This window comes from Galleria mellonella, unplaced genomic scaffold, assembly GCF_026898425.1.
Source record: "Galleria mellonella isolate WM207_F2 unplaced genomic scaffold, CSIRO_AGI_GalMel_v1 utg574, whole genome shotgun sequence".
NCBI lineage: Eukaryota > Metazoa > Arthropoda > Insecta > Lepidoptera > Pyralidae > Galleria > Galleria mellonella.
In genome coordinates, this window is record NW_026442122.1 from 561,152 (window position 1) to 583,644 (window position 22,493).

At 37.1% G+C, this 22,493-nt stretch overlaps 2 protein-coding genes across 2 annotated transcripts; both read right to left on the reverse strand.

Moving 5' to 3' along the window:
* Positions 1 to 11,720: 11,720 nt before the first annotated feature.
* On the reverse strand, positions 11,721 to 13,369 carry LOC128201731 (uncharacterized). Its single transcript, XM_052899540.1, has one exon. It carries the CDS (start codon positions 13,366 to 13,368, stop codon positions 12,478 to 12,480), a length of 891 nt encoding a protein of 296 aa, XP_052755500.1. The 5' UTR covers position 13,369; the 3' UTR covers positions 11,721 to 12,477.
* A 69-nt stretch (positions 13,370 to 13,438) lies between these two features.
* Positions 13,439 to 14,026, reverse strand: LOC128201732 (osteocalcin 2-like). Its single transcript, XM_052899541.1, has 2 exons — positions 13,913 to 14,026; positions 13,439 to 13,825 (listed from the first exon to the last, which is right to left on the reverse strand). Exons 1-2 carry the CDS (start codon positions 14,024 to 14,026, stop codon positions 13,439 to 13,441), a joined length of 501 nt encoding a protein of 166 aa, XP_052755501.1.
* Positions 14,027 to 22,493: the final 8,467 nt, after the last annotated feature.

Here is a 22,493-nt window from a genome sequence, read left to right on the forward strand (position 1 = left end):
GCTCATCGCTGGCTCGTCCGTCCGGCCCCCGACGAAGGTGAGTGAGCCATCAATGATTAACGAGCGGCTTGAGACGTTATTGTGCTCGCGTCACAAGTCATCGGTGGCAGTCGGTGGCATCTTACTTACGACATTATATCTATTATACATTATAACTATCTATTATTTGTGTACAATATCGGATGTTACGTACGTAAATACGTACTTATGCTTTCACAGATTTCGGTAATCTTTTAATATTGAATTATTTCGAAAGCAATTTGATTTAAAAGCAGGTTATTCTGAGTCATCTATATATTTATATACATAAATAGCATATATATGTACGTAAGAGTATACACACACACACACACACACACACACACACACACACACACACACACACACACACACACACACACATAGAGAGAGAGAGAGAGAGAGAGAGAGAGAGAGAGAGAGAGACGAAGGGACGCAACGCACACACGCACGCACGCACACACGCACGTATATACGCACGCACGCACGCGCGCGCGCGCGCGCGCGCGCGCACGCACGCTGCGCGCGCGCGCGCGCACGACGCGAAACGCGCGCGCGCGCGCGCGCGCCGCGCGCGCGCACGCGCGCGCGCGCACGCGCGCGCGCGCGCGCGCGCGCGCACGCACGCGCGCGCGCGCGCGCGCGCGCGCGCGCGCGCACGCGCGCGCGCGCGCGCGCGCGCGCGCGAACGCACGCGCACGCACGCACGCACGCACGCACGCACGCACGCACGCACGCGCGCACGCGCGCACGCACGCGCGCACGCACGCACGCACGCGCGCGCACGCACGCACGCACGCACGCATTCACGCACGCACGCACACATCACGCACGCACGCACGCACGCACGCACGCACGCACGCACTCCGCACGCACGCACGCACGCACGCACGTTAGCGCACGCACGCACGCACGCACACACACACACACACATCATTGCTAGCAACATTCCTAACCAATATATATATATATATATATATATATATATATATATATATATATATATATATATATTACCTTTCCTATATGCTTTATGTTATGACATTGATAATTTCATGACGACTATAACTTGTTTTTCTTTGTGCAACAAATTTTAATTTTTAATAATAATTTAACTTAATTAATTAATAGGTATCACAATTTAAATTTTGATAACTCAATCTGATAAAACTTGAACCTACATTTCTCTCTTGTTTAAATTGAATATATTTCAAGTAACGTCACGGCATTAGTTGCTAAATCACCAGAGGGAGACTTTGTACAAAATTTGTTTGCTCGGGTACTTCTGTCCTATTCGTGTTTCTACCGTGAAGCAGTTGTGTTTGCTTGGCTGTGTATCAGTTTAAAGGGTGGGATATAGTTGTGAATTAACAGGATACAGAGGAATAACACCTGAGTCCTCAGGAATGGCAGCGCATGGGGGCTATCATGTGCGAAACAGTATACTCTGTTATGTCCATGGTACTGTTCATGTCCATTTTCCATCAAGTGGGTCGAAAGCTTATTTGCTATTTTAAGTTGCATAAAAAAACACTTTCAATAATTTTCAAGTACCACTACGCCTGACGTTGTATAATATAATATATTTATACTAAAACGACTGTTTACTAAACCATAGCTATTGAATATCTATCTAGCAGACTTTATAAGCAACAATATCTCATTCATAAACTTCACCCTTCATTAGAACTAAGCTATGAGCACAAATCACTTGCAGCGCAGCGGTTTATTTACTTTCCGATATTACTCTATAAGCCAGTGGAACTTGCTAGACAGCCACTCAGGAAGACATGTTCCTTCCTGTACGTGTTACTAGAAGCCACACTTACAATGATACACCTCCTATATACGCACCGCACGTAGATATAAAGCTAGTCTAGAAATGTTTTAGGTGGTAAAAATAGTGGTTTAAATCGTGTAAAAATTAAAATGAAACCAATGCTTGGAAACTGCATATTATTTATTTAATAAACACAAGAAATATATAACATGAGTACAATGGAGAAAGGGATTGTTAGCAATGGAGCAACCCCATTGCTAGCAATATGCCCTATCAGGTCGACCTCCACGTGGTTTCCTCTGGAAACCATCTTGAACAATTCTTGTTGAATTCAACGGCTAACTAGCAACGGGGCTATTAGACCTCATTACTAACAATACCTTTCCCCCAACAAAATATATTTGTTTCATGTTGAGTAAAGAGTATACTCTGTTATGTCCATGGTACTGCTCATGTCTCTAGGCGACGGTTACCACTTTCCATCAGGTGGACCATCAGCTTGTTTGCCATTTTAAGTTGTATAAAAAAAAAAGAGTACTTCCAGCTCATTTTAATTCCGTGTACGCCGGTGTCGCGAAGATTGTAACTGTCGCGAGGTGGAGTTAGTTTAATGAGGTCGCCCTCGGTTGTCGAGTTACCGAGTTCTGCGGTGAGGTGAAGAGATATCGTGTACCTCACGCGACGTGTCTTAAACAAGACGTCTTGAATATTTCGACATAGGTATTCTATAATATATGTAGTGCATATAAACTATAGGCTACAGTAATCGTTTACCATCAGACAGGCTGTATGCTTGTAAGGCATATTTGTGATATAAAAAAAATATAAGCAGTTATGTCCGGGATATGGCAAAGAAATTACCAGAGGGAGACTTTGTACAAAAGTCGATTGCTTGGGTACCTCTGTCCTATTTGTGTTTCAACCGTGAAGCAGTTGTGTTTGCATGGCTGTGTTTCGGTTTGAAGGGTGGGATATGACGTGAATTTACTGGATACAGAGGAATAACATCTGAGTCCCCAGGGATGGCAACGCATAGGGGGTATCATGGGCGAAACAGTATACTCTGTTATGTCCATGGTACTGCTCATGTCTATAGGCGACGGTTACCACTTTCCATCAGGTGGGCCGTCAGCTTGTTTGTCATTCTAAGTTGTATAAAAAAAAATTACAGACTACAGAGTCATAATACCTTAGTCCTCAGGAATGGCAACGCATGAGGGGTATTATGGGGGACATAATATACTCTATTATGTCTATGGTACTGTTTATGCCTATTGGCGATGGTTACCACTTTGCATGTGGAAATTATCTAAGTGGGCTGTCAGCTTATTTGCCAATATAATATGGATTGGTAGTTAGGTCTTTTCTAATTGTATAATTGTTACTTAGTGTACATTGACGCTTATCTGTGAGAGCTGTATACACCTTTAATTGATGTGTTCATATCGCCTTAAGCTTGGTAGTGAGGAGTAAGATTTTTTTTGTTCAATATTAGATTTAAGCATTTTTGAATAGTAGCTTTTATCTTTTACTTACTAATAACATTTAATATTGTCTGCTTAATTATTGTGAGCATATTGTTGGTGTGTCTTTTATAAATAAATAAATAAATGACTAAATAAATAAATAAATACTTATTTATTTATTTATTTAGTCATTTATTTATTTAAATATAACTTTATATAAAAAATTAATACTACTTAACACCAGTAGTTGTCGACTGAAAAAAATTTGGCTTAATATTTGTTGTTATGGATGGAATTAATACTTATTATATCTATCCACACAAATAAAAAATAAAAAAAAAATTATTTCCTTATGAAAATTATCGTTTGGTCCCGTTATAGAATAGACTGCTCCTTCCTTCCCGTTGGTGTCGTAAGAGGCGACTAAGGGAGGGCGAGGGATGGGTGGCAGCATACCTTTTAAACATCTCTAAATATAATCCACCTGCCAAGCGTGGCAACTACTGGCAAAACCCACCCAAGAGGGAGTCTTATGTTCAGCAGTGGACAGTTAAAGGCTGGTATGATGATGACGAATGAAAATTAGATAACAGATGTAGTATATTTCACTAAGCCTGTGAAGATACCAGAAAGCTATTCTGTTGTTTACATCTAGATGAAGTGGCGCGTCCCGCCTAAATGATACCTGAACTAAATAACATATTAAGGGGATAAAGGATTGTTAGCAATGGAGTTTGCCAGCTCCATAGCTAGCAATATGCCCTATCAGGTCGACCTCCACGTGGTTCCCCCTGGAAACCATCGTGAACAATTCTTGTTGAATTGGTCACGATGGACTAACTGACCTGCTTTATCCTCACCGGTTATCCTCCATTGGTGCCCCGCCGGTGTATACCGATAGCGCAGGTGGGGTTACAAATACTTTATCACCCATTAAAAAAAATTACATATATATATATTCAAATAGTAATCTATTCCTATACATCACGGTTCAAATTTGAATGACGCTGTATCCTAAATTATTAGGTCACTAACTTGGATACTTCTAGAAAATGTCTCACTACGATTTCCCTCGCATTATCACGTTCCGTGAGTGCGTAATGCATATGTCACGTAAGTGCCGTGAATTCGGCCGGCCGGCCGGCGCGCACTCCACACAAAGGTTAAGGCGTAGTAACAATTAAACATTTCTCAACAGTTACCAACTATGTGAATGGAGATCGACCTTAAAGTTGGGGCCGAAGAGTCAGCGGGATCATCACGTCATCGATATCTAAAGCCTTTTTTTTTTATACTACTGAGGTGACAAACAAGCATACGGCCCACCTGATAGTAAGTGGTTACCGTAGCCTATGAACACCTGCAATACCAGAGGTATTACACGTGCGTTGCCGATCCTGAAGAAACCTCTTTACTCCCTTTTTGAAGACCCCATGCTGTAGTCTCTTGGGAAAACCTCGGCAGGGAGCTCATTCCACAACCTGAGTGTTCGCGGGAGGAAACATCTCATAATTTGGACTAAATGTAGACGTATTCTCTAGTCAAGTCTAATTTCATTCTTGGTCCTATAATAATGCTTTGATTGATATTTTACCAGAGGGAGACTTTTTACAAAAGTCGTTTGCTTGAACACTTCTGTGCCAATCGTGTTTCTACCGTAAAGCAGTTGTGTTTGCATGGCTGTGTTTCGGTTTGAAGGGTGGGATATGGCGTGAATTTACAGGATACAGAGGAATAACACCTGAGTCCTTAGGAATGGCAACGCATGGAAGTATCATGGGTGAAAGAGTATCTTCTGTTATGTCCATAGTACTGCTCATGTTTACAGGTGACGGTTACCACTTTCTATCAGATGGGCTGTCTGCTTGTTTGTCATTCTAAGTTGTATAAAAAATGTCTACCATATACAGATGTATTGATTATCAATTTATTCGTTAGGTTGTTTCGCCTGTTAGAACATTTCGTCGCTGGTTTAATGGCCCAGTTGCGAGGCCTCCAGCGGATATTAACTTTTGTCAAGGTATTCGGATACATCCCTCGGGTTCGACGTAATTTTACAAATGGAGATATTTAGTTGTAACTTCTGAACAAGTATGTACAACTTTACAAATTACTCCACTAGGTGTGTAGATACATACGGATTGTCTTGTCCATTGTAGCTTTGAACTTTGAAAAGTAATTGATTTATAATTATAATAATAAATAATTTACGTTCTTATTCTTATGATATGATTCTTTCTACTATCGTACGACTCGCCATCGACAGGGAGTTCACCCTCATATCCTACAGCCTAAATGGTCGCGTACAACGCGGTTTCAGAGATGTTTTCTCCGACGAATACTCAGGTTATGGAATGAGTTCCCTGCCGAGGTTTTTCCAAGAGGCTACAGCATGGGATTCTTCAAAAGGGGGTCAAGAGGTTTCTTCAGAGTAAGTCTATACCAAATTTAACAGTAATTAGTTAAGTCATTAAGACGATAAGACAAACAGAGTGAGACTTTGTACAAAAGTCGTTTTGGGCATCTTTGTCCCATTCGTGTTTCTACTGTGAAGCAGTTATGTTTGCATGGTTGTGTTTCAGTTTGAAGGGTGGGATATATGGTAGTAGTAAATTAACAGGCTACATAGGTATAACACGTGAGTCCTCAGAAATGATAATTCAAGGGGAGTTTTATGGACGAAACAGAATACTCTGTTATGTCCATGGTACTGCTCATGTCTATAGGCGACGGTTACCACTTTCCATCAGGTCACTTGCCGTCAGCTTGTTTGCTATATACTTTGTAACTATAATTAACTATAAGAATAAAATACTATATAACTACATAACAATAATAGAAATAATATTTATATATTAAGTACCTGAACATAAACACTGGTGGCCATTCGACGAAACTCCAGCAAGTTGGAGCAAATACGTCTAATTGGCTCAAGATATCATTGAGTAGTTCTAATGCAAGAGAGAAAGAAAGCAGCTTGCTTGGCTAACTCGGCTCTTCTTAACGAATCATCAAAAAAGTGCCATCTACTGTCTCGCATGTAGTTACTGGACGCTCTAATCGATACAAACGCCAATACAGTTTGGTTCCATTAACCCTTCGTATTAATTTTAGCACACATTTAATTAATCCTTCTTTGTATAATGGTGGAAATTTCCATCATAACATTGAATGCCCAAAAAAATATATAAAAGAACAATTTCACTTTAAGTTGATCGTGTCTGGATACCTTTTTAATGTCCATTGCAGAAAAAAAAAACCATTGCTGTCAAATTTATTTTTATAACCATTTTTCTTTTAACTTTGAGCATGAATTATATCACCTTGATTTATTTCACCAATAAAAAAAAACATGCAAAGAAGGATTAGTTTTTAGTTTCCGTCTCACTTCAAGTGACCAGTTTCGCCATACTGGAACATTGTCTAAGATATCGTCACAGTCGTAGAATACTGACGGATCTGACAAAGATTACATATAAAGATCCGTCAGTATTCTACGACTATGACGATACAAGTGTTACGTTTTTATTTATTTTTATCATTATGCACATTACTTTTTATTTGCCCTATCATCCAGTTAATAAAACAGTTTCAACTGAGAAGAGAACTAGCAAGAAATTTACCGTTATAAATATGTTATTCTATAACATTTGATTATTCGAGTTAAAAAAAGAACAACACCTATAAATCTTAATTAAAAACCGGCCCAGAGTTTGTCGGTCACACTATACGCGACTATGAGTTAATGGATTTATGGCATTCTCCTAATATATGTTAAAATAAACAGACTAAATATATGTAAATTTGTGCATCTATGTTTTCTGTAAATAGAGCTAGGAATACTTGAAATATGTAATGAAATACAAATGATTTTATAAATGTCTTATTATTGATAGATAGATAGATACTCTTTATTGTTTCCTACAAAAGATTACAATAGTAAACTTATTATAAATATAAATAATTACAAGAAATAATCACAATGAGAAAACAATGGGCGACCTTATCGCTAAGAGCGATCTCTTCCAGGCAACCTTTGGATGGAGAGGAGTAATTATAAACAATTTGGTGGGAGGCACGATGAAAAATTTTGTTAGTTCTAAATATGGGAGATGTGATACTATAATAATATAAATATTATCCCTCCTATATATATATATATATGTACATAAGATTTTAAAGGAAATTTACTTGATGAAGTCACGTTGAATGTAGATATTAAGTTGGATTCTGAGACATGATTTTTCGAAATTTATCTAAATCTAATACTTTAATTGGATAGTTTCGTGAAATTACTGTTTTATGGACGATTATAAATTAAATTTATCATAGTTTTGCCATAAATCTATTTGAAATTTAGTTCATATTGGTCCACAGGATAAGGATTAAAATTTTAATTTTAGCTTCAGATTTGTCTCTTTTGTTATTATTTGATTGTAAAATATCAAATTAGCGACTCATCCGGGTTAGCATGACATTATCTGTAATTATTTTATTTATTTATTTATTTTTTAATAAAATAATTCAGACAATATACAGCCTTCTATAGGTGAAGGTATTTTTATTAATTTGTTTTTTTTATACGACTTAGAATGGCAAACAAGCTGACGGCCCACTTGATGGAAAGTGGTAACCGTCGCCTATAGACATGAGCAGTACCATGGACATAACAGAGTATACTGTTTCGCCCATGATACCTCCCATGCGTTGCCATTCCTGAGGATCATCCTAATCAATCCTCTTTATAATCAGCCCCATTATATCTTTATGTAGCAGGCAAACTCGCATGTCTATATCTGTTAATAACATAAACATTTCAACACCTATTTCTGGGGGCAAGGGATCGTTAGTAATGCGGGCTACCCGTCCCATCGCTAGCAATATACCCTGTTAGGACGACCTCCACGTGGTTCCCCTGGAAATCATCGTGAACAATTCTTGTTGAATTCGTCACGATGGGCTAACTAATCTCTTCCTCATGACTGAGCTTCATCCTCACCTATCACCTCTCACTGGTGCCCCGCTAGTGTATACTGATAGCGCTTACGGGGTTACCATTCCATTATCATCCATTAAAAAAAGACCTGAAATGCATTGCAGGGAGTCAGTGGATGCAGGTGGCTCAGGACTGTTCTTTATGGCAGTCTATGGGGGAGGCTTATGTCCAGCAGTGGACGGATAATGGCTGAAATGATGACGATTATGATGATTTCTTCTGAATCATACAGTCGATTCTGATACGGGATTCAATGTAATTTTTATTCAGATTTGTATGTAAAATTTTCACACGAGCGAAGCCGGAGAGGGTTGCTAGTATATCTATTATGTTCTCATTATTCACAGCTATACGAAACGTCACCTATTCGACGTATAAATTTTCTCGGTGCAAGATTGATATGGGAGAGTACCTCAGGGAGCTGATGTCTCGCTTGCCTACACTATAACCACTGCAACAAAGGGGCTCGCGTCCTTATTCTGAACATTGATAAACAATTATCAATGTTTAACCGACCGAGAAAAAGGGGTTTTCAATTCGGTTCTGTTTTTTATCTAAATAACTAGTTTTTTTAATCGATTTTAAACAAGTCCTCAATTCGGTTGTATTCTTTTTACGTTAATAACTTGTAATTCCGTTATTTATAAACCAATTTATTTATTTTTTTATCCGGAAGGATATACTTTTAGTTTTTTTTTTTTTTAATGGGTGATAATGAAATGGTAACCCCGCCTGCGCTATCGGTATACACTGGCAGGGCACCAGTGAGGGATGATAGGTCAGTTAGCCTATCGTGACGGATTCCGCTAGAATTAATCATGATGGTTTCCAGACAACCGGTGGAGAAGAAAGGTACTTGAGTGGCGACCCCGTACGCAAATGCAGTGTAAGATGACCTACCCCCCCCCTAGATGGAGTGACGAATTTAAATGCATTTCAGTGAGTTAATAGATGCAAGTGACCGTTTCTTATGGCAGTCTATGCCCCCATAGACATGCCTATGTCCAACAGTGGACAGATAATGGCTGAAATGATGATGATAAATGAAGACTTTGTAATATACACATAAACAGTTCAAAACCTATTCCCTCTTTAAATTACTTAAAATTTATATTAAATAGTTATTTGTGTATTCTAGTGTGTAGACCACACACATGGTATTTTTAGTGCTTAATTATGAGTTTATCAAATACGCACTGGTACGTCGACGTCAGACAATGTTGTTATACAGTTTTGTCTTAAGAATAAACATGTATGTACATTCCATATCTATTTGTAAAGTGTGAATATAGTAATGTGGATATACAGAGGGAGACTTTGTACAAAAGTCGATTGCTTGGCTACCTCTGTCCCATTGGCGTTTCTACCGTGAAGCAGTTGTGTTTGCATGGCTGTGTTTCGGTTTGAAGGGTGGGATATGGCGTGAATTTACTAGGTACAGAGAAATAACACCTGAGTCCTCAGGAATGGCAACGCATGGGGGGGTATCGTGGGCGAATCAGTATACTCTGTTATGTCCATGGTACTGCTCATGTGTATAGGCGACGATTACCACTTTACATCAGGTGGGCCGTCAGCTTGTTTGCCATTCTAAGTTGTATAAAATATATAGATATAGGTATATTTCCAATATATATTTGTTAGTAATATTTTGATGCTTTCATTATTTATTAATTATGTAATTTTTTAAGGTTTCATATACATAACACAGCTGCTTCACGGTTGAAACACGAATGGGACAGAGGTACCCAAGCAATCGACTTTTGTACAAAGTCTCCCTCTGGTGATTAAATATAATCGTAATCTTTTATAGTTACATATTAGTATTAATTATTGTAAATAACTTGACATGTACGTACAAATTGTAATTACCTGTAGTGTATTGGAGTTTGTCCTTCTGTGAACTGCAGGTAATAATAAATAAATAAATAAATTATTATTATAATAATTTTGGGAATTCCTTTACAGTTATATTTATTCGACTATGGAATAGTTTGCCATCCGAAATAAGGAAATTGACAAGTATAGGCATGTTTTAGCGTCGTATAAGAGAGCATTACTTATCACTATGCTGACGTATTATGTATGTGTGTATGTATATTTATATATGTTTATATGTGCATATATATGTATGTGTATATGTATGTTTGTGTAAGTATATGTGTATGTTTACAGGGTTTCTGTATTTTATGTAATTTATAATGTGTAGTTTGTATTATTCTTTGTGTATACATAACTTATGTGTTTATACAATATAAGCAGATCGTATGACTGCCTATTTTTATTTTTAAAATAACACAATCTACATGAAAAGGTTTTGCTGGAAGAAATCTCTTATTAGAGATAAGCTCGCCTTTGTACATTATGTTTATAATGAATTGTGATTAACACTATGTTTTGTGTACAATAAAAGAATAAAGGAGAATAAATATATCATATGCATAGCAGTAAATTCTGTAATTCATATATGTAAGCACCATTGCCACATTTCATTATGTAATCGACTTGTTTCCATGAAATAAATATCGAATAGGTAATTTATCCGAATACGACCGTTTTTCCAGCCAGGAGCCAACCCTTTCCTGTACATTCAATTAACTGACACATAGCGGGAGAGATGGGAAAAATCACATCGTAATAGAAAACAAACGGTCCCGCGGTCTGATATGAAAACTAATTGACAGATAGTAGGTGGGGTTGCTGGATCATTCGATTATATAGTTACTAGCGACCCGCCCCGGCTTCGCACGGGTGCACATCACATCACATTAGAAACCTCTAAAATTATCTGTGTTCCTCTACTATATTACGTATGTATTATACATATAAATCTTCCTCTTGAATCAGTCCATCTATTAAAAAAACCGCTTCAAAATCTGGCGCGTAGTTTTAAAGATTTAAGCATACATAGGGACGGACAGACAGCGACAGCGACTTTGTTTTATACTATGTAATGATTATGACAATTCTTAGATGACTTAGGTTTGATTTCTAAATATAGCTTTACGGAGATAATTACGGTTTTTTTAATTCTATAAATGTATATTCGCATGCCTAATGAAAGACTGACCTAACTCAAAAAATACAATTGTTGGGAAATCGCAAAAGAAGATTTTGCTATAAGGACTTAGCCTACTTGTTGATGAATAACATTAAAACGGATTATTAATTAACCATGAATGATTGTATTTTAAAAATATGATTAACTATTGATCAATACCAAGTAAAAACAAATGCCGAAAATAATTTCTATCTATTTAAAAAAAAATATGTAAAATGTACATTCTAAGTTAAGTCAGTTTTTTATAAAAAGTAAAGCAAACATTTTTAAATGCAAGTATTCTATTAGGTTTTAAGCCTGTTTCATTTTAAATTATTAATTATTTATAATGACTAATTTAGGATTTAGTCTATATATGATTACATTGGGAAAACATATTTAGAGAATGGGTCATTTTATTCAAATTAGCAGACTGTCGATAAACTTAATACCAGCCATTTTCAAATTATTAAAAGACATTAATATAAATAATAAACTTTTATTGCAATATTCTTTATCAGTAGCACATACAAATAACAAATTTGACGTCTCAATTTTATTTATTGGTTCTATAAATCAACATAAAAATAATGCAAAAAAAAGCAATAGAATTGCTTGTTTGAATTGAAATTATAAAACAAAATTTCTATATTAGAACATAAAAGTTTTAACAAACTTAAAAAATATACACACTTTGGTTATTAAACCTATAAAATAAATCAATGTATTAATCAAGTTTAGTTAAATTACTATAAAACAAAATCAAAACTTATAAAGAAAACATAATTAAACTTTTTAGATTTTTTTAAATAACTTTGGTATGTAATCATTGTTTTATTAATCTTAAGTTAATTTATTAATTATAAGGTGGGTACACTATTAAAGAATAGAGTTATAAAAATCTAAATAAAAATTTGGAATAATTTTTTTTGATAAAAGCTCTCTCAGATCTTTCTTTTTGTTCTCACTTAGCTCTTTCTTTTGTATGTAGGCATTAGTTGGTTTAATTAGAAGCAGAGGAAGCATTTTCTTCCTTGTATTTCTGATGCTTACTTCCTGGTATACGTTATGTTTGTACGAAGTTTTAATGAAAAATGAAAAAGGTGTATCTTTTTTCACCATTATCACCTTTATGTCATTCCATAAAACAGTAGTCCCGTTTTTACTTTTATTAAAGTTAACACCCCAATCTTCTTGAAGTTTTTTCAAATTTTGATTTGTAATAAAATGCTGCATTATTTCCTCTAGGAGATTGCAAAACAGCTTGTAGATCAAACACAAGAACTTTATTTCCATCATCTATTTTGCAGCGATCATTATATTTTTCTTGGCGGCTCAATGTTTTTTCTTCTAAATGGGCATTGTACAAATCATTAAGTAATACTTTTTGCTGAAGCGTCGTGTTATTATATTGCAAACATAAATCGCATTGATCTTTTTTGGGACGAAAAAATGATATATTATAATCTTGTGTAAATACTTTATAAAATGTACAATATCTACCAGCTGCTTTGTTATTTTCATTTTGAGCTACTTTAAAGTCTCTGAAAAGATCTGAAATTGTTTTCCCGCCATCAATATACTCACGAGTAGAATATTGCCTAATGTAATGGGATTCAATTCTTGGTATCGAATCTATAAACTCTTTAATATCGTTTAGTAGTTGTTTATCAACTCTTGCATGGTTGTTGTGCTGTCCTCTCAGATCTTGTGCTAGAATTCCATGTTCATCTATTTTGCTTCTGACAGTTCGTATAACACGATCAGAAATATCTAAGGTTTTTATAAAAAACGTTTTACAGACTCGAACAGACTGCCCTTCTACTACGAAATGGAAAGCTTTATTGCAATTTCTTGGATTACTAGCATTTGTATATTTATATTTTGGGTTTATATTAGTCATACAAGACATAATGAATGATCTTTGAGCATCAACCTGGCCGAGATTCCAATACATATCAAAAATTGTTTGTCTTTGATCTGCAGTTATCTTTTTACAGCATTTGAGTCTACATTGAATACCACAGGGTAGTTGAACAGAACGAGGATTAATTGTTTTATTTTTCATATTGATGTATGATTTTCCTGCATTTCTCAGACTTTTAGCTTTATTCTGTTTCCAGCTTTCTTCTTTCCGTTTACATTTCTGATTGCTGAATAATGTTATTTTTTATTTTGTTTTGTTCATTACTGGAGTCTGTATCGGAACTATCACTCGAAGATCCTGAAGATGATGAGGATGAAGAACATGTAGAAGATGAGGAGCTCCCTGATGATCTTGATCGACTTGGATATACTGGTATTTGCTTTTTCTTTTTAGTTGGAATGTATGTCGAATCTTGATCGCTCAAATCGACATCGCTATTTTCAGATTTGGAATGTTTTTCATCAGTGCAATCGTGGATGTCTGTGATGTTATGAAAGTCATTTTCATTGTTAATTGAAGGTGATTCCAAAACTTCAAAATATTCCTGTACGTTTGAGTAATGCTGATTTTCGGGATTGTTTGTTATATCAGTTAACATCTACAATAATAAAACGTATTTTAGTAATATATTAAAATAAATAAGAAATATACGAACCTAATTTTTAAAGTTCTTTAAAATTGTTACCGTCACTTCTGTTGATGGCACTGATTCGTGTCCTTTATCTTGTGTTGCCAATAGTGGCGCCGGATTTCGAGTCCGAATAAGTTCTATTATCTTTTTCGAGCTATTCAGCGACATTATCAACCTAAAATATAAATAGTCATATTATGCCTCTGGGACAATAAAAAATTTTTGTAAGTAGTTTTTAGATCAACAATGACTTAATATAAAATATTTACAGGAAAAGCAAAAAGTTACGCATTATATTCCATTCTTTTTTTCAAACAAAGACTAAACTAATATTATGGCCCCTAAGTAAAAATAACTTTCAGTGGTAAACAGACTTATACTCGAATGCTACAAAGTGTTACCTCAAGTAATGGATTGTTTTAATAGTAAACTGACTTAAATCTTAATAGCTCCCAAAAGATATAATAACGTATAATATTAAATTGTCTTAAAACAGAATGTTTCACGTAATATATTAGTAAAATATCTATTAAACTGACCTCAAATTTAATCTGTCAATATAAGATTACAAAATTGGATAAAACTTACTTCAAATTTAGTCGTAAACACACTCAATAATGATTGGGTCTTCGTTCAATAAAACTATAATAACCTCTCTCTACAAGTGCTGGACACAAACTGGCGTGAGTCTCTGTTTGACGAAAATACGAAGAGAGATCCCACAAATGTGAAAGAGACGGATATATTGCAGGGGTGGCAACAATGCGTAATTTCAACATAATTCAAAAGGTAGACGGTAGATAGTGGTAACAGAAGCCTACATCTGTAAGTAACTCAATTCTGACCTATCTACTAAAGAGTCAGTATTACATTAAGCATGCGTATGATATATCATTATTTTTATAACAACCATTATCCGTCCACTGCTGGAATAGACGTCTCCCATAAACTGTCATAAGGAACGGTCTTAACCCTTAAAAAAAGGGAGGAAAGGGATTGTTAGTAATGGGGTCAAATAGCCCCATTACTAGCAATATACCTTGTCAGGTCGACCTCCACGTGGTTTCCCCTGGAAACCATCGTGACTAATTCTAGTTTAATTCGTCAGGATGGGCTAACTGACCTACTTTCATCTTCATCTGTCATCCCTCACTGGTGCCCCGCCAGTGTATACCGATAGCGCAGACGGGGTTACCATACCATTATCACCCATTAAAAAAAAACCTTAAAAGCCTGATTTTTTTAATTCAAATAAAAAAAATATTAGTTTACCTTTACTGTGTTTACTAATGGGGGAAAATAGTAAAAAAATCAAAACGACAATTTTATATATTTATTTTGAAAAAAAAAAAAAACATTTGGTAACATGTGAACAGCCAAATATTAAAATAAAATCGATTGTAGGCGCCCAATGCGATTTATGACCCCGGTATCATATTTGAAACTTCAGGTTAAGCCACCTGCGTCCACTGATGCCCAACGATGCATTTGAGGCAATCACTCCATCTAGTGCGGAGTTCGTTCTACATTGCATTTGCCTATATAAGTACAGCATATATAAATACCATATATTTTTATATTTATTTACTCATTACGTTGTACTGAGTAAATAAATATATGAGTAAAAAAATATTGTTTTTTGAATTTACTGGGTACAGAGGAATAACACCTGAGTCCTCAGGAATCTGGGGGGTATCATGGGCGAAACAATATACTCTGTTATGTCCATGATACTGCTCATGTCTATAGGCGACGTTACCACTTTCCATCAGGTGGGCCGTCAGCTTGTTTGCCATTCTAAGTTGTATAAAAAAAAAAAAACTTTCAATTATATTTTCTGTTATTCCTGTCTCTGTCTAAACAAATTTGAGCGATATTCAGGTTTTGAATTACGAAACTTCCGCATCCACAATACGAGTGTCTACTTGGAGGCACGAGTATGAACCTCTTGAATATATCTACATAATTAAAATGTGATGTCGGTACGTGTGTACAATGGCGTGTAGTATGAGAGGGCTCATAACAATCTCGATCTATTGTTTGAAGTGCAAACAAGTTGGATACGACCCCTCAGGTGAAACTAATAACTTACTGTTACCGCGCCAGATACGTGTATATAGCGTGATACCTACGCAGTCATATACGTACTAAGTTACATAGATACGCTGTAATTTGGTATTTATATTATACTAAAGATCCGGCCCGGGTTCGCACGGGTAGATAGAGTTTTCGAATGGTATACGCTTCTTTCTATAGGTGAAAGATTTCTTTGAATTAGTTGTGTAGTTTTGGGTTCATCCATTTTAAACAAACAAACAAATAATGCAATCTTTTCTATAGATATGATTTTATAACCATTTTCTATATTAAATTGCTTTATTATTAAATGTTTAATGAACTCCCTAAATTAAGGTTCTTTAAAAGACAGTTGTAAATTTAGTCGGGCCGACTGGTACCTAAATTGAAAAGTAGACCTAGTTTGTTTTCTTTGACAAAGTCAAATATAAAGAATCATTGACATCAGTTAATATTTTGGCTTCATTTTAATTTTGCTAAGAAAAAAAATATTGGTACTAATTAAATATTTTTCCCACCAATTACAGAAACGAGAAAGTGTTTAATTTTAAAGAATTATTTAAGCCGCGTGGTCCTGGCATAGAATAGGCCACCGCTTCCTATCTCGTTGGTGTCGTAAGAGGCGACTAAGGGAGGGCGAGGAATGGGAAACAGCGTCGCTCTTAAAACATCTCTAAAGTCTAATAGTGGTTGCCAATTCGCCTGCCAAGCGTGACAACTACTAGCGAGGGGCAGGCTTATGGTTAGCTGTGGACAGTTAAAGGCTGGTATGATGTAGATTGCACGGAGGAATAACACCTGAGTCCTCAGGAATGGCAACGCATGGGGGGTTTCATGGGCGAAACAGTATACTATGTTATGTCCATGGTACTGCTCATATCTATAGGCGACGGTTACTACTTTCCATCAGGTGAGCCGTCAGCTTGTTTGTCATTTTAAGTTGTATAAAAAAAAAAATTAAGTGTTCAGTTCAGAACAATGGGAAAAGTTCTGTTTTTTTTTTATCAATTTCATAAAAAATAAAATAAAAATAATTTTTTTCCTTGATTAACCATAATTTAATAACAGTAATATCTAATATCGATTTATTTTCAAATTTTAATTATACGCATAATACGTCAAACGCGTTCCGTGCGCACACAAAGTGGTGTAACCCAAAATTACCTATAAAACGGCGTGTGCAAACACTCGGGCCCATTGTGAGCGAGTTATTAAAACATCCGTGTTCGACATGGCGGTAATTACTTAAGCTCAACCCTGCACTGTTTGCGTGGGCCAGGAAGGCCCGCCGATTAATAAATTTAACCCGTGTTTGAGTTGAACAGTTTCGTAGGTAGAACGGGTCATCGGCTTACGTGGATTACGGTATGCGAGTCATAATTGAGAGGCCGTTATTAATTTTACGGTGGTTTGCATGTAAATGTTGCATTTATGGTGTCGTCATGGGTTCATGGTATTGTGATAATGGAATTATTATATACTGTTTGGATAATATTATAAAATTTATGTTATTAATAAATAATTTTAATAAATGATTTACTTACACGATGGTGATAAGAAAGGAAATTACTCAAAAAAAAAGAGATTGCTATTTTTCTTTGCGGAGCAACAAAACTGTTGTGGAGCAAAATCTTTGCGTGAACAAGCAATATTTGGGATATCTACGAAACATCTTGTCCTTTATCGGTGTTATCAAAATTGAAATTCTTTATTTTCAGCGAAGTAACATTAGTAATAATATGATAAATTATAATTTTTTTTACTACACAGGGGGCAAACGAGCATGCGGCTCACCTGATGGTAAATGACAACCGCCGCCCATGATCACGCAAAACACCAACGACATTGCAGGTGTGCTGCCGGCCTTTTAAAAAGGAATATGCTTTTTTCTTGAACGTTATAATGTCGTATCGGTTCGGAAATACTGCTGCTGGAACTTGATTCTAAAGAATGGTTGTGCGTGGAAGAAAGTGCCTTGAAAAACCCACGGTGGAGGACCGCCACTCGTCCAGATAGTCGGGATGAAACTTTAGTTTATGACAGGTTGTATAATGGTGAAAATCAGCAGCAAGTATCAATCCGAACAGTTCCTCAGAGTAGTCCCCATTATTTCAACAAAAAGGTAAAAAAAAGTCGAATTGTCAAAATTCTCCTCTTGGCAGTCGGTTTAAAACTGGCGTTAATAAAAGCCCGCATCGTCCACCAGCATATTGTTATCATTAGTTCGTATCATACCGTTCATTTATTCAATTACATGTGTGAGTCACATTTCGCGAGGCGTCCTGTCCTGCGGGTCTACCATGCAATGAAATTCCGAAATTTCGGACTCAATTTCGTGTTTTTGTTTATACCAAAATCGGATCAATAAATGCAGTTTAACATTTCCTTTGTCATACATCCTATCATAAAAGTCCAAAGGAACAATATTTTAACATTTTTAATATGTCCAAACGGCATGTATTATGTAATTTTAACATCAAATTTGTGTTTTGTTTGGCTCCGAAATTTCGGAAAACATTTCATGGTAGGCCCTCTGTGCCGAGTCCGCCGAGCTACCGGCCGTACCCGCATCGCGCAATTGGCGGCAATCAACGTGCCAGGCTACTCGTATAATACGCGAGGATATTTGGAAGAAAGTTTGTAGGGCGCTTTATTGGTAGGTGGCCCTTAATTTTACCTTCTTAATACTCCGGCCGACACACTGCTCGGGAAATGCGAAGAATTGTTGATAATGATCGAAAAAAAAAATTTGTTACAAAAACTTACAATGGCAAACAAACTGACGGTCCACCTCATGGAAAGTGGTAACCGTCGCCTATAGACATGAGCAGTACCATGCACATAACAGAGTATCCTATTTCGCCCATAATACCCCCCCGCGTTGTCATTCCTGAGGACTCAGGTGTTATTCTTCTGTACCCTGTAAACTCACTGCCACTCAAACCGAAACACAGCCATGCAAACACAACTGCTTCACGGTAGAAACACGAATGGGACAAAGGTGCCCAAGCAAACGAATTTTGTAAAAAAAATCATATCTGTCGTTAGTAAGAGAAACGTTTCATAATATAACATGACAATAAAACGGTTATAATTTTAGACAGCATTATGAAGAATAAGCGAGATGAAGTGACAATAGGCTGATGGTGATGAAAGGTGGTTCATGAGTGGCGACCCCGTACAGGTAAACACAGTGTAGGACTTCGTCCATGGAACCAGAATATTTTAATTGATTAGGATAAAAGGTTGCCCATGTTCTGATCCATCTCATATAGTAAGTACGTGTATACCTAATTTCATAGCGATTGGGGGATTGTTACTAATGCGTACTACCAGTTCCATTGCGAGTAAGGTAATCTGTCAGGTCGATCTCCACGTGGTCCCCCCTAGAAACCATTGTGCTGAATCACGGTGGGCTAACTGACCTGCTTTTTCATTATCACCTATTATCCCTTAAGGCATCCTATCTATATACTATCCTAAGACACCAGGTCTTGCCAGCGTATACCGTTAGCGCTGATGGGGTTACCATTCCATTATCATCCATTAGAAGAAACAGTCAAACTCACTTTCACATATATTTTACCATATTTTTCCAGAGGGAGACTTTGTACAAAAGTCGATTGCTTGGGTACCTGTGTCCCATTCGTGTTTCAACCGTGAAGCAGTTGTGGTTGCATGGCTGTGTTTCGGTTTGAAGGGTGGGATATGGCGTGAATGTACAGGGTACAGAGGAATAACACCTGAGTCCTCAGGAGTGGCAACGCATGGGCAACGCACTAACGATCCCTTCCCCCCAGAAATTGGTGTTGAAATGTTATGTTATTAACAGATATAGACATGCGAGTTTGCCTGCTACATAAAGATATAATGGGGCTAATTATAAAGAGGATTGATTAGGATGATCCTCAGGAATGTCATCCCTCACTAATGTCCCGCTAGTGTATACTGATAGCGCAGGCGGGGTTATCATTCCATTATCATCCATTAAAAAAATAGGCAGTAAGACAGTTTAATACCTATTGTACGGTGAGTAAGCCAGATGTGTCAATTGTGAGGCAGTTAAGGTGATCGCTCTCCAGGTGGCCAGTGACTCAATTCGACAATTTAGATAATAGGAGTAACTGGCGACTGAGACAATGCTGTGGAGTCGACGATGATATTATTTCGAATATCGAATATTTGAATTTGATTTAATGTTCTTATGCATATTACACTTTCTTTTTTTTTTTATACTTAGAATGGCAAACAAGCTGATGGTCCACCTGATGGAAAGTGGTAACCATCGTCGCCTATAAACTTTAGCAGTACCATGGACATAACAGATGTGTCAATACAGTTAAGGTGATGTTTCGCCCATGATAAACCGTAACCCATGAGACAATGCTGTTGCCATTCGAAATCGAATATTTGAATTTGATTTAATGTTATTCCTCTGTACCCAGATAAATTCACGCATATATACCATGGACATAACAGAGTATACTGTTTCGCCCATGAAACCGCCCAAACACATGATATCCCACCCTTCAAACCGAAACACAGCCATGCAAACATAACTGCTTCACGGTTGAAACACGAATGGGACAGAGGTACCCAAGCAATCGACTTTTCTACAAAGTCTCCCTCTTTCTACTCTTTAAGACACTGTTTAAACAGTTTCTCTGTAAATAACTTTTTTTTGTAGCGCTGGAAGCAAACAAACATGCGGCTCGCCTGATGATTAGTGACTATCCACGCTCATGAGCATCCGCAACACTGGAGGAATTGCTGGTATGCTGTTAGCCTTTTAAAAAGGTATATGCCCTTTATCTTGCAGGGCACGATGGCGTATTAGTTCGGAAATACTGTTGCTGGAAATTGATTAAAAAGCTTGGTTGTGCGTGAAAGAAAGCGCCTTGAAAAACATATGATTGAAGATTACCTCTCATTGAGATCAAGTTAAAACCCGTTTAAACCTATATGAGCGTAGATCCGTTACGACTACTACGTGTGTAATGGTCTGTTGGGCTGTATGGGCACCCGATATTATACCTGACCAAACGTAGTCTCCCATAGAGATGACATTTGCATAAACCTTGAATTGACCAATTGACCGGATTTCATGCTTAATTATCATCAGTCAATGGTATCGATAACATAAGCCGGGTTACCATTCCATTTTAATTTTTCATTCCACGCTAGTTCCTTAACGGACTCTCTCGTTCTTCGTTCATGAATAAATTTTTTTTATATAACTTTTAATGATCAACAAGCTGACAGTCCACCTGATGGAAAGTAACCATCATTAATAGACATTTTAGAACATACTATTACGCTTATGATACCTTTCATGCGTTGCTGTTCTTACGAACTGTGGTATTACCCCTCTGTACCCTGTAATTTCATAGCCATGTCCCATCCTTCAATCTCTTTCTTACCCACGGGTGTCGAAAGAGATCACTAAAGGAACTTAATGGCCGAAAGATGGGCAGCAGTTCCTTGTAAAACATCACCAAAGCCTAACTGCGGTTGCCAAGCGCGGTAACTACTGATCAAACAAACCCCCAATATTGGGAAGTCTATCTTTAGCAGTGGGCAGTTAACGGCTGAGATCTCATCCTTCAAACTGAAATACAGCCACGCAAGTACAGCTGCTTCTCTGCCGAAACACAAATGGGATATAGGAATGGTATGGTCTGGTATCTTTCAAAGAATCGTCGAATAAATGGTTATGTAAATTTAATGTTATATCGACTCCACCGCGTCCTGTGTTCGGGCGACCCACATCTCCACCAATTGAGGTGGTGGACGCAGGTACGGGCGCGTGTAGGTGCCATAATTGATACAACTGCTGTTAATTTAGACGCTGCTGTTTGTTATCGAAGGCATTTGGACACCATTATAATAAAAGCAATGAGCCACTCAATTATTATGTCCTTCTTATGTCATTTGATGAGACAAATATTGTTTTATAAACACTGAGTTGAGAAAACAATATCTAGTCGATGGTCAGGACTTCTTTCTTCTTCTTTCCATTTAAGAGTTTCCTCTTATTAGTGCAATTTTTTCCAGCCAGTTCTATCACATGCCATATCAGAGGGAGACTTTGTACAAAAGTCGATTGCTTGGGTACCTCTGTCTCACTCGTGTTTCTACCGTGAAGCAGTTGTGTTTGCATGGCTGTGTTTCGGTTTCATGAGCTGAGGAATAACTACATGGGACAGATAAAGGAAACACTAGTTGTCATGTCGTATACGGAGATCAAAGATTTTTTTTTATACAACTTAGAATGGCAAAGAAGCTGACGGCAAGTGACCTGATGGAAAGTGGTAACCGTCGCCTATAGACATGAGCAGTACCATGGACATAACAGAGTATACTGTTTCGCCCATGATACCCCCCATGCGTTGCCATTCCTGAGGACTCAGGTGTTATTCCTCTGTACCCAGTAAATTCACGCCATATCCCACCCTTCAAGCCGAAACATAGCCATGCAAACACGACTGCTTCACGGAATGTTTCGTATTTCACGTGATTAATTGCTTATTTATTGCAAAGACTTTATAAATGAATGAAT

Coding starts and splice junctions, on each gene's coding strand:
- LOC128201731 (XM_052899540.1), bottom strand. CDS start 13,368: ATGAAAAATAAAACAATTAATCCTCGTTCTGTTCAACTACCCTGTGGT.
- LOC128201732 (XM_052899541.1), bottom strand. CDS start 14,026: ATGTCGCTGAATAGCTCGAAAAAGATAATAGAACTTATTCGGACTCGA. Junction 13,826..13,912: donor TGCCATCAACAGAAGTGACG/GTAACAATTTTA, acceptor TTATTATTGTAG/ATGTTAACTGATATAACAAA.